General features: G+C 35.8%; 2 protein-coding genes across 3 annotated transcripts; one reads left to right on the top strand and one right to left on the bottom strand.

Moving 5' to 3' along the window:
- Positions 1 to 6583: 6583 nt before the first annotated feature.
- Positions 6584 to 7982, top strand: LOC132619513 (uncharacterized). The gene is made up of 2 exons (XM_060334399.1): positions 6584 to 6945; positions 7064 to 7982. The coding sequence occupies exons 1-2, from the start codon at positions 6584 to 6586 to the stop codon at positions 7980 to 7982; spliced, it is 1281 nt and encodes a 426-aa protein (XP_060190382.1).
- A 1173-nt stretch (positions 7983 to 9155) lies between these two features.
- Positions 9156 to 14447, bottom strand: LOC132617377 (glutamate receptor 3.7). Of its 2 annotated transcripts, none has more exons than XM_060332369.1 (6): positions 13664 to 14447; positions 11623 to 12953; positions 10932 to 11209; positions 10798 to 10829; positions 10253 to 10659; positions 9156 to 9713 (listed from the first exon to the last, which is right to left on the bottom strand). In XM_060332369.1, the coding sequence occupies exons 1-6, from the start codon at positions 13920 to 13922 to the stop codon at positions 9303 to 9305; spliced, it is 2718 nt and encodes a 905-aa protein (XP_060188352.1). In that variant the 5' UTR covers positions 13923 to 14447; the 3' UTR covers positions 9156 to 9302. The 2 variants fall into 2 exon arrangements, with proteins under 2 accessions (XP_060188352.1, XP_060188353.1); XM_060332370.1 differs by having other exon boundaries at positions 11623 to 12945; positions 13664 to 13801.
- Positions 14448 to 17811: the final 3364 nt, after the last annotated feature.

Genomic DNA, 17811 nt, shown 5'->3' on the forward strand with positions numbered 1-17811 from the left:
TATCGCGCGTGTGCGCGATCGCGTGGACTAGCAGCGCGAACGCGTATAGTTAATAGCGCGCGTAGGCGCGATCGCGTGGGATACCTGCGCGATCGCGCAGAGTATTTTTCCACGAATTTTTCCAGAACTTCCAGTTAATTCCAGTTTTGCAACTTTTTTGCTTGTTTTCCACACTTAGGCTCTAGGGACCTCGTATTACCTGAAACATGACAAAAACTACGTAAAATGACATAGACTTGCTTAAAAACAAGTAAAACTTATAGTTAAAAAGCATCGATTGTAGTGTAATATCACGCCACATCATTTATGCAATGGTAGGCTAGAAAGGCTAAAGAGGTTTTTTCACAAAGATAGCCCAAGGTCATCTCTCCAACCAACATAATCAAAATTAGCATTGAACGACTAACCGGGCAAGTTCTAGATGATAAGAGTAAACACAAGATTTATTCAACAAACACTCACACACATGGCATATGAACTAGTCAAGATGGATCAATTTCACTTCCCAAGCAAGAACAACTAGTGCAATATCTCATAATCCAAAGTCAACACACTAGTAGGTAAAGAGTCACAAAATGAGCCAAAAAGTTGTCACAAAGATCATTCTTTCCTATGCACCTTGCTTTTTAACTTTCACAACAATTTGGAGAGGTATTCACATTTCAATTTCACATGCAAGAGACTAACTCTATTAGTACCAAACAAGCCAAGAGTTTTCACATTTTTCCTCAAAGGAGAACCTACACCTAAACTTACAAGACTAATGAAAGAAGCTAAGAAAGAAAATAAAATAATAAGAGTGACTAATTCACAACATGTCAAAAGAACAAAATTTTCAAAAAATTTGAGCAAGTTTCAAAATATAATGCGCTACCACGTGCCACCCCCAACTATAAACATTGCAGTGTCCTCGCTGCACATAATCAAAACAAAACATAAAATAGAAAAGGGAAAAAAAATTTTTTTTTTTTTTACTTGTTGTCATCACATGCGACGCAACATGCGATTCGCATGTATGACATGCGAGTCGCATGTGATGTCACCCGTAATTTTTTTTTTTTTTTTTGTTCTCTGTCATGACATGCGACGAGACATGCGATTCGCATGTATGACATGCGAATCGCATGTTATGACACCAGAAAACATTTTTTTGCAGTTTTTACTGGTTTTGGGGGCTGTCCGGGTATCCGATATGCTCAAAATAACTCCATAAATTCTGAAACTTTGCAGATTAGTCAAAAACCATAAACTAAACTATTCTAAAAAATAAAATTTCAAAAACGATTTAAAACTTTTAAAACGATGGGTTACCTCCCACCAAGCGCTTGATTTAACGTCGCGGCACGACGGTTACCTTTACCACTTTTCCTTCCATTTGGAAGATATGAATTTGCGCCCCAACTTTGAATCAAGATCATGATGACGCTCATGGGGCGGTGGTAAAAAAATAAGTAGGCCAACTCTCGGGTGTCGCATTTTGCATTTCTTGGCCCTTAAGTGAGGCATGCCATTTTGTCTTCTTGGCATAGCAAACTTCAAAATGAAAACGTTTTCTTCTTCATCTCCAAAATTCTCCATAGGCTCGGTTAGTTCAACTTCCATATCATCAACCAAGCACAATGTTGAAAAATGGCTAGAATGAGGTCCAACGCGCTCAAATTCTAAATTTGCATGAATTTTGACATCCTCACCCAAAAATGAACTAGAGTCTTCAAAAATTATTGTATGAACTTTTTCATGCAACTCTAGTATCATTTCTTCAACTTCGGCATCATTCACTATTTTTGGGTTGGTAGGCTGGCAATTTACCATTAGCTCATGAAAATCGATCTTGACCTCTTCTTCATTGGGAACCAACTCAAAACTACAATCCCTGGCCCTTTGATATTGAGCATCACATGACTCAATCTTTGCATTCAGTTCGACCTCCAATTTTTGGATAGCAATTTCAAGTAGCTCCACTTCTTGACTTTGCTCAACGTGCATTTTTAGAAATTCTTCCATCATCCATGAAATGCCTTCACGGTGATTTCCATAGGCTTCAAGTTGTTGAGCTTGATTCATTAGCCAATCGTGGCTCAAAATTTCCGTTTTGTCAAGATTTTCTTCATTGTGAGAGTCGTCCAACTCTTGTAAAAATCCATTCATGGTGAGATACACCTTTTGGACAGTTTCATCATCTCCATGTTGAACTTCTTCCCACAATTTGGTCAAGACTTTCCCATATTGTTCATTCCTCCCCATTATGCTTTTCAAAATTTCCTCAACTTCTTCTTTTTGAGAATTAGAGATTTCTTCTTCAAGATTATGCTCTTCTTCTTCAAGTTGAACCATTTCTTCAATTTCACAACTTTCGTCGTGGTCACAAGAATTTTCGGGTTCATCTTGTAAACTTGAAATCTCTTCTTCAACCATTTCATTTTGAGGAGTCGACACTTCCATGACAATTGAGGAATTGGCATCCTCAAATGAATCATTCATTCTTTTCATGGCTTCTCCATTTTCTAAAACGGATTGTTGGAGGAGCTTTCGCTCTTCCTCCATTTTAGCTTCCCGATCTAAGTATGTTTGGAGCATTGCCATGATGCCTTCATATCCGGCACTTTGTCCTTCATTTGTCATGTCGTTGTCCCTGTCAAACTCAAAAGCACAACTAGCATTTTCGTTAGAACAACTTGGGGGAGGGGAAGCAAAATAATTGGGACAATCACCCCAATGTCCACCTTGACCACCACATATATTACAAATACTTTCATCATAGGATTGAGACGGTGCACACATCTCTCTCCCGGGAGCATATTCACAATCTTGCCAAAAGTGGGGTCCTTCACAATATGGACATGGGTCATCAAAATATGGATTGCAACCATCAAACCCATTTTCGTTTTCATTCCAAGATGCCATGTTTTTTTTTTTTTTTTTTTTTTAGAACTGGACAGTTTTTCAGAACTGGCAGTTTCTGCAGAAATAAAAACTGGACAGTTTTTCAGAACTGGACAGTTTCTGCAAAAGCAAAAACTGGACAGTTTTTCAGAACTGGACAGTTTTGCAATTCTGCAAAACTGGTCAGTTTTTTTTTTTTTTTAGATAAAATAAAGCAATGAAAGTTTGAACCAAAGCAAGTTAGCTTAAATCCCAAACTAACTCAAATACGCCAAATTGTTCCCCGGCAACGGCTCCATTTTTGGTAACGTCCAAATACACTCCTCAAAGAGAAAGTGTACACGGTCGTATGCAATATATTTACCCAACTATGAGTCGGGGTCGATCCCACAGGAAACAATATGCTAGGCGATTAAGAAAGTAAGGAACTTTCAACAACTACGCTAAAGCCAAACGATGGATAATATTTTGGGTTTTTGAGAAAGATTAAGACTAATGCGGAAATGTAAAATTACCTAGAAAGCGAGTAAAATGATCAATGGCCACAAGCATGGATAATAGGAGATTACACTCAAGTAACGATCCAATGTATTTCACGATTTTACAACTAAGAACGGGTTTATGTCAATAGATAATGATTTCTAAAATCTAATTGAAAGTCTTCCAACCAAATCAATGAATTTCACTCTAAGCTTTTCCAAGCCTTAGAGTGTGATATCAAGCACAACCAATTGAATCTCAAGTAACTATCCTCTTCCGAGCTCAAGTTATTAGATGGGTTTAATGACCCAAATCCTTGTTAACTAGTCTTTCCCAACCTAGATTTCCTCTTCCAAGCTCAATCTAAGTAAATGGGTGAGTCCTAGGGTTAGCTAATCCCTTTGGAAACATTCAAGAACGAGATTAATTAAATCAACAAAGACCCACTTCAATAGCAATAAAAACCATTCAATACATAAGCAAAACAAGAGTTTCATCCAACACTTTAATCCTAGAATATTTCCATAAACAAGATTCAAGTGAAGAAAGTAAACACTACACACTTAGATATACAATACAAAGCAAGAGATTGAAGAAATGAATTAAAGGTTTAAGAAATGCTCAACCAAATCTTCAAATCTTCAACCGCAAAGTGTGGTGTAGATGAACCCTAGACTCCAAGCTTGCAAAATGGCAAAAGATGATAATGTTTTTGCCCTAAGCCTCTCTTTTGTAGCTCCTCTAATTCTTCCAAGTTCAAAAGAATGTCAAAATCTGCCCCCATATTTCTGTTTTTGCAATTCTGCCCGTTTTTGCAAAACTGTCCACTTTTGACAGTTTTGCAAATCTGTCCCGTTTTTGCAAAACTGTCCACTTTTGACAGTTTTGCAAAAATGTCCAGTTTGACCTCTTTTTGACTTTCTTTTCACTTGGTTTCTTCCGATCACTCATTTCAGCTACTTGGCTTGTTTTGCTCTATTTTGTTCCATTTTGGTCCATTTTGATCCATTTTGCTCTTTTATGCTCTCCGGACATCTTTTCCTACAAAACAACATAAAAACACAAAAAGTAACAACAAAAGTGCTTAAGGAGTCACAAAAGCTTAAGGAATTAGCGTCGAATATCGCGTAATTTCACGACTCATCAGAAATCATTCTGGTCTTTTAAGACCTTCGCGCGAATAAACTAACCAGCTCAGGGTCTGGAAACTAGAATAAAGTCATAAACATAACTACAAAGTTCAGAATAAATACCAATAATCATGACATATATCAAATAGGAATGAAAATCCAAATCATCTTTCAAACTGAAATATATTATCATTCATCATACATGGAGATGTAGGATGAGTAGATGGCATCAAAAGCAATATTAACTATTCTTCAAATTCTATGGAATTGCTCAGAATTGAATATGGAGCACTGAGTACCTCTTTTTGGAATCAATAGAAACTCTTGAAGTGAAATAATCAGCACTTCTTTAATCAACCAAGACACCAGAGCATAAAGAATATCCAATTAGACAAATTCAAGAATTTATCTTTTACATCTCAATGAAGGTATTTATGCAATTATTTTAAATATTAGATTAATAAAATACTCATTACACATCCAAACTGAAACTCCAGTAGAGAAATTGACATTATATACAGCTGCATTCATCAACATTTTCATTAATCACCTGACTATAAATAAATCTGGTCAGGGTCTAGCAACCAATAATTTTGATAGCATCTCTCTTATAGTTGTAAATAATTTTTGAACCTTTAAGCCGCTAAAATTCCCTTAGTATTTGCTAAGAAACCAGCAATAAACCTAGCAAATTGGAACCAGGACTAGGCATTTGTAAACAATTAAAGAGTCTGTCGTACACATTTCGAACACAATTGAATTCACATCTCGACTTGTGGAAGATTCAACTAAAACCTCAATAGTCATCAAAAACACTCAGAAAACTTTAAACAATCACGAAAATATGAATATAATAACAACAGCCTTAGCAAATAGAGGAAACAATTCATAAAACAGTAGAGGAAACAAATGAGGAATTAATCAAATATTGCAAAACACGACTTAGCAAACAAAGAAAACTTTACTTTACAAATCAGAAAGGCATAGTTGGTTATAAAAAATATCAAATTGACATAACCTCAAGTGTTTGGGTACCTGAGAAGCAGAATATTTTGCCGATGAAGACAAAAAAGTGAAGGAGAAGACTGATGTCAGCAACAATCTTGAAACCTACACGAAAAAGAGAAGGATACCGATGAGAGGGAGAAGATTGAGACAGCCACGGTTGAGCAACACCTACCCAAAATCAACATTGTTGCGAAGAAGATGGCTGGCCGGCGACCTCAGTTTCAGAGAGAGAACAGCTGCGGCGACCGTGAGTTTCAGAGAGAGAACAGTTGCTTTAGTCTACGATGCGCAGCTAAAATTGAATTTTGGGCTAGGTTTTCCTTTTATTTTTTCTTAATAAGTGGAGGGAATATCAAAATGTTATGAAAAAGAATTGGAGGGAAAGGTAAAATGATAAGATTGGTTTCAATTAGCGAATTTTAGTGGCAAATTATTTCTATTATCGGTAAAACTATTTCTTTCATCGGCTAATGTTCATGTGTCGTTAATATTTCAGCTTAAAGAATCAATTAGCGGCAATTGTCTTATCGCCGCTAAATAATTGTTGGTAAAGGCCCTTTTTGTAGTAGTGAGTAACAGGTTTTGTGAGAGGTCAGTTTCCTTTTACATATCTTGGAGTACCAATTACTCATGCCAGGAAAAGGAAAGTGGATTACACTGAATTATTGAAGAAAATCAAAGACAGATTACAAACCTGGAAAAGCAAGTTGCTGTCTTATGGAGGAAAAGCAGTGTTGATTACAAGTGTCCTTCAAAGTATTCCAATTCATGTGTTATCTGCTGTAAGGCCTCCTAAATGTGTTATAAAGGAACTACACAGGATATTTTCCAGGTTCTTTTGGAATAATAAGGAGGAAGGAAGATGCAGACACTGGGCAGCTTGGCTTAACATGTGCTTACCCAAACATGAAGGAGGTTTGGGTTTCAGGTCTATCAATGAAACATCCAAAGCTTTATGTGCTAAACTCTGGTGAAAGTTTAGAACCACTAGTTCTCTCTGGGCTAATTTTATGTGGAATAAATACTGTAAAAAACACATTCCTCAGGTGGTTCAATGGAAGGGAGGGTCACAAGTCTGGAAGATGATGTTGGAAGCAAGGGAAAGCATAGAACAGGAGATCTGGTGGGAGCCAAAGATTGGAAGTTCAAACATTTGGTTTGACAATTGGACTAAGCTAGGAGCTCTTATTTATGTGGTTCCCCAGTCCTGGAAAATTAATGAGCATGTTGAAGATGTCTCTGAACTTATGACAGATGGAGGATGGAATATTAGTAAACTCATGCAGCTGTTTCCTGAAGATATTGTGCAGCATATAATACAGGAAATTGGCATTACATATGCATCAAATGAATGGGATAGACCTTCTTCTAGTCATGGTCACCATTTTGTTATCACCGCTACAGACTACTTCACCAAGTGGGTGGTGGATGATGACAAGTTCAGGCAGTTTTACAGTAAGTAGTGCTTGGCAGTTACTGAGACAAAAAGCTAATGTAACAGTGCCATTTCAGAATATGCGGATCAAAGGTGTGCCTTTTAAAATTTCATTCTTTCTATGGAGATTGTGGAAGTTTAAAGTCCCAGTTGATGAGGTGGTGGCAAGTATTGGCATTCCATTAGTTTCAAAGTGTTGTTGCTGTCATAATGCTCAGATGGAGACAATAAACCATTTGTTTCTGTGTGGGGAATTGGCTACAAAGGTATGGAGATACTGCAATATGGGGGCTGGTTTGAACATGAATTGTGTACAGGTCAAACATGCTATAAGAAATTGGTGGGAAGCAAAATGCCATTTCAAAATGAAAACCATATATAAAGCAGTGCCTGCTTTTATTGTGTGGCAAATATGGAAGTGGAGAAACAATAAGCTTCATGGTGGTACAATGAATCTGAATAGGGTGTTATATGACATAAATATGAACATTCATATGTTATGTAAAGTTCAGTTTCCTGGGCTGAATATTCCATCGAGATGGCATCAGATTGTTCAGTTCATTGAAGAATATAAGCCTACTGTTATATGCAGAATTATTAAATGGAGGAGACCTGCATCTGGTGTTTTCAAGTGTAATACTGATAGAGCTGCTAAAGGAAATCCAGGTCCAAGTTCTGCTGCTCTTTGTATAAGAAATGATGAGGGAGATTTGGTGTATGCAGCTGATAAAACTTTGACAGATGGAACAAATATTATGGCTGAGGCTGAGGCCATTAGGATAGGAATGAGGTATTGTGTGGAAAAACAGCTTTTTCCATTGATCATAGAAACTGATTCTATGACCAAGAAGAAGATTTTAAAGGTTGAATGGAAGGTTCCTTGGAGCATCTCAATGCTGGTGGATGAAATCAAGAGAATGATGAATGCTCAGACAGTATCAGTGGAGCATATACATAGAGAAGGCAATGGGCTGGCAGATTTTTTAAAGGTCCAGTTCAGTTTCATACTTTTCAGGAACTGCCAAGTCAAGCTAAGAGGATTTTAAATATGGAGAAGAGAGGAATCCCAAACTTGAGAACAAGAACCATTCAAGATAAAGCACCAGACTAACATCAGAATTGCAACTAGTACTAAGTACAGTTTGCCAACTGATTGTGAGTAGTTGCAATATCTGTATTAGGGTGGTATCAGTGTACTAGGTATGCTCATCCCTTAATATAAATGGTGTGATGTTCGTGGTCTAGATAGCAGACTGTACTAACGAAGGATCAAGTATCATACAGACCTGGTTTCATGCAAAGGATTAAGCTAGGGGCAGGAATATTGAAAGAATAGTACAAATTTGGAAAGATCATCAGGCTGATAAGCATGAAATGTACAAGAATCATACTCAAATGCTGCATGAAATAGCATGGACTGTTACAGTAGCTATATGCTACATATGTCCAGGCTAGGATTCATACTCTTTGGACAATGGTACATTTTTTAAAGTGGTTTGCTTCCATATAGATGATGGTTTGCTCAGAAGATCATAACTATATTTAAGTGGCCTGAAGAATGATTCAACTGATTTGAAACATGCCACCTGTGAGACTTTGGAGGTGTGATAGATGTTCTCAAGTGAAGGCCCTTGGATTAATAGTTGTTGCTAGTCTGTCTTAAACCAAAATCTGTATTTTCATTTTCCACTTGTTCATTTTCATTTTTGTTGCTGTTTTTGATATTTAATCAATCACTTTTGGATTGATATGTACATATTTTATTTATCAATAAAATTCCACCTTCTGGTGGCTTTGCTTAAAAAAAAAAAACATAATACATTAGGCAAATTTCACATAGGAATGAGATGAGGAAAGTAAAGGGCTTTATAAACGCATAACACAAATTTACATGATGCGCGCGCTTTTGGGCTCGATGATGACGTAGCCCAAGGGAAAAATCCGTTAAACTTGTAGGCCAAAGCGGACAATAATATGTGCTATGGGCTTGGGTCGTGATATTTGCTCCATTCCATTTTACGTAGTACTATTTTCTTATTAGTCCTTTAAAGAAAACGATATTTTAACAATTTAATTCTATTTTACTCTTAGTTAATAATATTTGCATATTGTTTAAAACCACAAATTTCAAAAAAAAAAAAAATCTTTCTTTCTTTAAGTTCTGTGCTAAATTAAACTACACCACATACATTGAAACAAAGGGAGAACATAAGGAACACTGGGAGAAACTGAGAGCTTTTACATTATAATCCTGCATAATTGGTATAGGCATTTGTACAAAACATATACAGTCTCTAACTAGTAAGTATCACTAAATCTCAGTCACATGTATACTCCACTTCAATAAGAAACTATTTGAGCAAAGATTATCCATTTGTTTGAGTTTGAGGACTATCATGTTGAGCAAAAATTCTTTTGATGGCTTCTTCCTTCTCATCAATAAAGTCAAAGAAACTGTAGATCACCTGTGAACATCTGGTGTTTGAGGGAGAAGAAAGGCCTGCAACCTTCTGCTTCCTTTTGTATCGTATATATTGGCGAATAATTCTAAATAAAAAGACTAACAAAGCAAGGACAGTGACAGCACCAGATAAAAGATAGAGTGCCCAAAAGCTGCTCAAGTGGAGCTGGTTAGGCTCCGAGTCTTTTCTCCTATCTGTTGGGCATCCTAATCGGCAAAACCATTTGTCGTGTATCTCTTGAAGTTTCCCACTCTCGGCCAGTTTGAGGATTGCTGTTGATATGTCTGCAGCCAGAGGAGAATCCTTTTTGAAAGCCTGCATTTCGAACGAGGGTAAAAGACATTCAGTTAAAAGTATAAATTGAACATAAACATGCAAAGAGAATTGATTCGCGTTTTCATCCATAATTTAAGACACTCTTGCCAAATTTCTTGTTATTTCATGATCAAGTTGCCAAGCTAAGGGGCCTCTAAATTGAATTACTTTCTCAGCCCTTCTGCTACTAGTGTAATAGTCACAGTGGCGTAGCTACTGCATATACTGAAAGGTGGTCAGTTGGACATCTTTCATTGGAAAATTATGCACCAATCACTTTTTGCCGGAAAATTATATTGGGTATATAGAAAATAATACTGTCTATATAGGTCAAGAATTACTTCATATAGAAATATATTAAAATCTTAAACAGCCTTATTCCTGGCTTCGCCATTAAATAGTCATAAATAAGTCCAAGGTTGTCAATATGAGACGATTTCACACTTTTGCACCCATTCAAGTTATGCAATAATCTACGAGGTATCTAAATCAGAGGAAAGTTTAACTAAATAAATGGTGCATATGAATAGACCACTTACAAAACCCCATCCGCTCTTAGTAAATGGTCGACCAATGATCCCAAAATCAGTACGATTTTGAAGGAACAGCTCCATGTATGGAAGTTCATCAACAATTGCCATCACTCCTCCATTTCCTGAGCCTCGTCGCAGAGAAATTTCAAATTCTTCCGGGGAGCGTAGAGGTATTAGTCTTGATGGAGCTATGTTGAGAATATCTTTCAAATAGCTATAAGCAAATGACCCAACTTGATATCCAATAAACGAGTTGCTTGTTATCAAACTTTCAATCCCTGTGATCGGTGATGAAAGTTGCTGTACAGTAAGGATGGATGTCAAACTTGCTGTATAGCTTGATGAGATCACCAGGAGTAAGAATAGCCAAACCACCATTACCATTCGACCAAGAGTGCTTACGGTATTTTCTTCTGGAAATTTACAAAATAAAGTTACTTGCCTGTTAGAGGATGGCTAATCATACGACAAAACATAATTTGAGCGTGATTCTTTTCATATACTAAGATCAAGCGATAAGAAATAGAATTGATAAACCAAATACTGCTTACGGTTTGTTTTGAAAAGTGTCGAGAAGCTGAACCTGCATAATATTTGTAAAGAATTAATAAGACTTCGTTGAAATGGTGTGTGCAATCTTATTAGTGTAAATTAGATACAAGTAATACTTAACATAGGGACTCACAGGAACATTGTTATTATCTGTCTCTTTGGAGGACCACGAAAGTCATCATTGACGCGATGCTCGAGTATCCAAATGACCACAGCTATTATAAGAAATGAAAGAGCTGTAACACCCCACATTTCCAGTGTAAAAGGCTTGAGGAAAACCCAAGCACTTGTTTCTGAATTATCTACCGGAGCTACTATGACAAGGCCTGTAGATACATAAGGCAGAGTGAAATCAACCATCCTTGTCCTATTTGTGACAATAGCAATGTCTCCAACGGCTGCATCAAAAACCTACAAACAAGTTCAAAAGAATGAGCTACATTTTCCATGCAGCTATAAAAGAGATAAGTGGCGGCGTGGAAAATTTATTCTTGTTATTTACATTGTGAAAAGTCTTTTGTATAGGGATGATTACAGTTTTGGACCGCTCAAAAGAATAACAGCTAGCAAATGTATAAGTTTTATATATTAAGCATAAATATACTTATAAATATACATATTGTATACACAAAATATACATATAATATACATAATAAGTGTATAGGTTTTATATGTTTTGGCTAGCGCCCATTAATCTCGGCCGACAGGCCAAAAATGAAAAAAAGCCTTTTTTTAATATGGAAGGGAAAAATTAGTAAGAAACAAGAGGCAAGCTTTAGATGACATTTGTTACTCCTACAGAGAGATGAGCATAATATACTCACATCAGTTGCCACCATATCCACAAGCTGATCATAATTTGGATTGGCAAGACCAGTACCAAATGGGTCAAATCTGAAAGGAACATCATAAGGCACAAGCTTTTGCGCTTCATCAAAGAGATCTATGCAATAACCTTGTGCCTTGCGGCTGCTGACATTCAATGTCACAAACTCAGGAAAACTGGCTCTTCTTGGGTATCCAATTCTCAAGGGTCTTCCATCATTAGCAATAACCCAGCCACGCGGTGTTTCGCTCTTCCCACCAGGCCAAGTTACAACTCCGAGATTCTGATTTAACCTGTTAACAGCTGTTTCTTCATTTTGTAGTGCTTTTGGAGGTAAAATCGATAGACCAGAAAAATTTGACCAGTAACCAACTGTGCGAATTTCCTGTTGTGCAATGTTAATGACTTCATAACCGTTACCAATAAGATTTCGGTCAGGACTGAAATGAATCTTTCCTGTCAAGCCAGTGAAGTTTGTTTTTGATAAGATATTCATTAGTAGTTCTCCATCATCAAATTCTCTAAGTTTCCCAAGCTTTAATTGATCACTTGTTGTACCATTTAACATATTGCTGAGAGAAAAGCTTATGTTGCCTCCCTGTTGAAGTAGGTTATTAATCGAACGTGCAACCACCCACACAGTATCATAGGCATAAAGACCATATGCAGTCAATTCTGAGCGATACAATTTTCTCCAGCGAGACAAAAAGCCCCTTTTCTGTGTAGTTTGTGGAATATAGGGACGAAGGCTAACTACTCCTTCAAGAGTGCTCAGATAAGATCTGTTTTTTGGGGAGAAAGAATCTAAAGTGGTAGAAAACCAATCAGTCATAAGCCACACATAATTACTGCCAGTCATTTTCAGCTTCTGGACTGCGTCGAAGAATCTTAATTGAGAATCAGGGTTAATATGCACAACAAAAACACGAGGTCCTAATGATCTCGACTGATTTAGCACATAAATAATGTCAGTGAATTCATAATTGATACGTAACGGAAGCTTATAGGAGATCTTTGCCATTTTCTTAGAAAGTGCATCATTTAAAGCAGCTATGCCATTTCTCCCATAGTCGTCATCCAGAAATATAGCAACGACTTCTTTCCATTCGTAAAAGCAGACAATGTCGGCAACAGCTTCCATTTGGTACAAATCGCTCTGTGTGGTTCGAAGAAAAAATGGGAATTGGAGGGAAGAGAGTGTTGGATCAGTGGCAGCATAAGAGATAAGAGGAACTTGAAGACCATTAGAAATGAAAGAAATCATATGAGCTATTGCAGAAGACTGTGGACCAATTATTGCTACCACTTGCTTCTCAATTACCTGTAAAGCTGACAAAAAGAATTGGAATCATAAACTGTGCTGGAGGGACACTTGAACATGAAAATCAACTTTAGGATGCAATATATGTATATAAAGCAATCCATTTTCTTTTTTGTAGTCGCTGACTGGAAAGAAACATTGCAGATGCTTATAATGTCTTTAACTTAGAGGACGCATCAGTTTTTTGAAGTTTAATCTAGATAAAAACTAATATAAAAGACGAATCAATCTTTGACCCGGAACCAAAGAAAGATAACAGATGGCTTTTATTGTCTGAGTTTGAAGAATTTAGTTCTCTCAATAAAGAACCATCAATTTGATAATGAAAATCATGGGAGCTTAGAACAAATTTCAAGAGTACTTGGCATGGAAACTGGAAAAAAGTTGGTTTTCACCTCCTTCATAAACCAACTAGAACATCCCCTAAATTAGAGAAATCAACAACTCATAACAACTAAAATAAACAAAAGTAGCAACAATAACTATTGAGAATTAGTTGTTTTAAACTAGTAACCATTATTAAAACTAGCTAAACAAATATGACTAGTGGAATGTCACTACAGGCTTGTCAAGAGCTTTTGGTGAGCTACAAATACTACGACAAGCTTAGCCCACTAATTCAAGTTTAATAATTAAAAAATAGTTTTTCACTAACAGCATGATAAACATTAAATTAACCAAGGAGAAAGAGAGTAAAAAAGAGGCAAATAACATGTACCTGCTATGGACCCCTTAAAGACACTGCAATCAGAATCAGCCAGAATTAAATCAAGTTTAGTTCCATTCAAAATGCTGGGATCCCCATTGATATCAGATTCTGCTAACTTCATAGCAGTCTTTGCTGCCCTGCCTATAACTGAATTAAAACTGAATACTGCACCAACATTCACAATATCAGGTCTTTCACAGTTCCCATGTTTATTTTGCAGTCCCCAAATGAAAACAAACAGTGGTAGCACTGCCCCAAGATTCTTCATTCCACCACTTCAAGAAACACTGAAAATGGATAAAGTTTGGAACTTTACTCAAGAACCATGTAGGGATGAAGCCCCTTTTATTTTTTTTGGCATTTAGAAAAAAGGAGTAACTAGTTTCAAGTCTGTCAAGATCAAGAAAACAAGACCCTTTTGGATTTTAAAGGTTTCTAGAGTTGTCTAACTTTAAAGGGCAAAAGAGATGAGAGAAAATGGGAACAGAGTTTGTCAAACTTGAAAAGGGAGAGGATACTACTGCAACAATGTTAAGTTTCAAGTAGGAAAATGGACAGTCTAAAATTGAGAAAAACATGATGATATAATAAATTCTTGAAACTTCAAACTAGTGACGCAACCTTGAGAAATTAGAAAGAGAGGTGCTCCAATAAGATGGCTTTAAATGAATCCCCTGCAACTAATTTGAGAGAAATGGAGGTCCCACAAGGGTTAGACCTTGTGTAAAATAAGGAAAATGTTCCACAAGGGAAGAAGATTAGATAGAATCTAATACTCTACTATTGGAAGGTGGGAAAAAGGCATAGAATAATTGGATGAACTGATAAACATGTAGGATAATGATCCAGTTGCAATTTTACTAGATATTTTTACTCTCTTTTACTCCGTACCTTTCCTTTTTCAAATGTACACATTGCTAACAAAGAGTAAGTTGTCTCAACGAATTAATGATAGATCTACTGACAACAGCAACTCGTATTAAAAAAATAATCTGACATAATTAATACATATTGATTATCATTTTTATTTTCACTATAATATAAAATACTAATACCCAAAAAGGTACGTGAGAATTTATTTAATGTGTTGCTTGAGATATATTGCGAAATATAAACAAGTACCACAAAAAATAAAGCACCTGAATAGAAAAAAAATACCTTGTTACTAAATCATACAGTATAATAATTGGTGTACTTTGAAGTTAATTAATTTTGTCAAAGAGTAAGAATTTCTAATAACTTTGAGCTTAAGAATTTTATGCTTCTTGTATGTTTACGAGTAATAGGTATTAAGTGGCTGCCGTGGATAGTCTAACCACTATCATTTTAATTGCGCCAATTGCAGCTTATCTTTGTTATGGAACGTGTGGGGTAGTCTAATTTATTTTTTTTGGCTTATAAGCTGTTTTCAGCTTATAAGCTGCTTTAGATAAGCTAAGTCAAATGGGCTCAATTATTTTTTTGAGCTTATTTTAAGCACAAAATGACTTTAAGCTGGCCAGCCAAACACTTAAAAAAACTGAAAACAGCTTATAAGCAACTTATAAGCGACTTATAAGCCAATCCAAACGGGCTCTAAGTTGGGTCATGGGAAATCCAGAGGAGTGGTTGAAAGTTGAAACATTGCTTTCATCCAACAAACCGTTACGTCAACATTAGTCTTGTTTTTTATTATGGTTCTGTAATTTCACCCGACTCTTGGTCTCCTCTCAATTCCACATACAAGATGGTGAGAGTTTTGCATGTACTTTCTGGGAACATTCCACTCTTTTAAGTAATATTTTGTTACTTTTATTATCAGTTTTAATTTACTTTCCTTTTTTGGCCTTATTAGTACTAGAACGAGAAAGCCAAGAAAATGGGCTTCTACTTTTAACTTGAGCCAAGTGGTTACACGGGTTAACACTTAAATCTGTCCTTACTTTTGATGTGCACTTGCTCAAAAGTTCGTTAATCAGGGCGGGGGCTAACTGAATAGGAAGGAACAGCAGAAGTCATATGCATATAAACAAGTGGAAGAGTATAATATTTAATCTAATTAAAGTTGGTTATTCCATTTAGGTTGGGCGTTCGGTCGGTTCGGTTCGGTTTTTCGGTTTTCGGTTTGTAAAAAATAGGAACCGAGACGGAACTGAAATAACTTCGGTTCGATTCGGTTTTTGCAAGTTCAGTTCGGGTTTTTCGGTCGGTTTTTTCAGTTTAGATATGGATGACATGGTTAAGCGTCAATTTAACAGAAACCAAATGACAACCATTCTATTATCTTCTCTCTGTCCAATCTTTAGCTACACGAAGTTCTTAATATTGTAATGTCAACCATGAAGGCAAAAGTATAAACAGTAGCCCAAGAAATAAACACTGAAATAGGAAAACCCAATTAAACCATCAAATCAGTGATTAAAAGGCAACAAGTAGAAGCTTAAACAAGTCCACAAATGTGAAAAGAAATGAACTGATAGTATCATGCTGCATGCTGAAACTATAACTACCAAAACTCACATTCAAAAAATACTTCCAAAAAATTCAGGTAGTATGAAACATTACAAGGAAGATCTGGATCAATTTCACGTATCAGCCAGTAGGAATAAGTGCTACCATATCATTGCCATAATGCAAAAGGCTGTAACCAGGATAGTTGTTGCTTGTTGGATACTGTATCAATAATTATAATTGGGTTGGACTTGGATAATTTTATGGGACAAAAACATATATATACATAGTAACAAAATATGACGATACTTTTCAGTTTACAAAATATAACATTAGAATAGTTACAAACCCTACACAAAAGCAGTAAAAAAAAATAGGATAAATATATAAACCCAAGAATCAAGCAAGTAACGGATATTGGGTGATCTTCTTCCCAAAATTTCTCACTTATTATATTCTCTCACTTCCTTCTAGTTTCTCCATTTCATATTTCCTCAAAACCCCAATTCATTTCATCCTCTCTCCTCATTCACCATAGAGTCTAACGAAGAAGAAAACCCCATAACTAGTATGCTCACTGAAATTGATGCAGCTGAAGTGCACAATGATGTCTCGCAAAATTTGAACATTTCTTTCTTCTAATTGAAACAGTTAATTCAAATTTCAATTTTATTCACATTTAGAAAATAAAAAAATCGCCCGCTACAACAACTGCAATTCGTTAAACAACCAAAATAAAGAAACTACTAGCAATCCTATCTATAACCAAAGCTATTGAATTTGTGGATAAAAGTTGTATGTTTTTTGGTACATGAATAATTTGTGTATTAAATTCAGAAAAGGTGTATAAAACATGTATGATTTATGTATAACATATGATATATCGTTGTAGGAAAAAGTTGTGTGTACGGCATTCAGGGAAAAGGTTATAAAAAAGTATTATACACAATCTATAAACATTTCATACACCCCGTAACCACACACATCTCAAAAGGTGGAACAATCCGATTTTCATACACATTTAATTCAAAAGATAGTAATCAAAAATAGATTATTGATATTAAGGTATCCAGAAATTATACACATTTCATACACAGAAATAAAAATACTTCAAAAAACTGATATACACCACTATATATACACAATCCACACAATCAACTGTGAAAACATTCTAGAACTAAAGTATATAAATTCTAAACATAATACATACAATCAAACTGTGAAAATAATAAAATAAATCTCTTTTTTTTTTTTTTTTGGTTTTTAAACTTTCAATTTCGGCTTCTTTTTCTTCTTCTTCTTCTTCAATGTTTTGTGTTCGGTTCCGGCCATATTCTAAGACTCGTCAAAGCCGCAATTCTAGAACTTTTAAGGCGAAGAAAATCCATTGAAGCTTTTTACTCATTATTTTGCACAAACAGATGAACCCCAAACACACCTAAACTCTAATAATATAGGATCGGAAACACTTTAATACACTAAAATGATGATGAACAGTAAAAATGATGAAGGAGCGGTTTGAAGAAGATGAATTTGTGTATTTTCATTGATGAAGTCGTTATTTGAAGTGGGTGAAATTGTGGTTATAAAATTGAGATAAAATTAGGCTAAGAATATTTTTGTAGAGAGATAAATTTTTTGCAAAGAGATGAAAATAATGGGTAGTTGCCTAGAATTCAGTTTAAAATTGAATCCCTCAATTTTAGCCCAAAATCGTGGATCTATGC

This window comes from Lycium barbarum, chromosome 11 (genome assembly GCF_019175385.1).
Source record: "Lycium barbarum isolate Lr01 chromosome 11, ASM1917538v2, whole genome shotgun sequence".
In the NCBI taxonomy this organism is placed as follows: Eukaryota; Viridiplantae; Streptophyta; class Magnoliopsida; order Solanales; family Solanaceae; genus Lycium; species Lycium barbarum.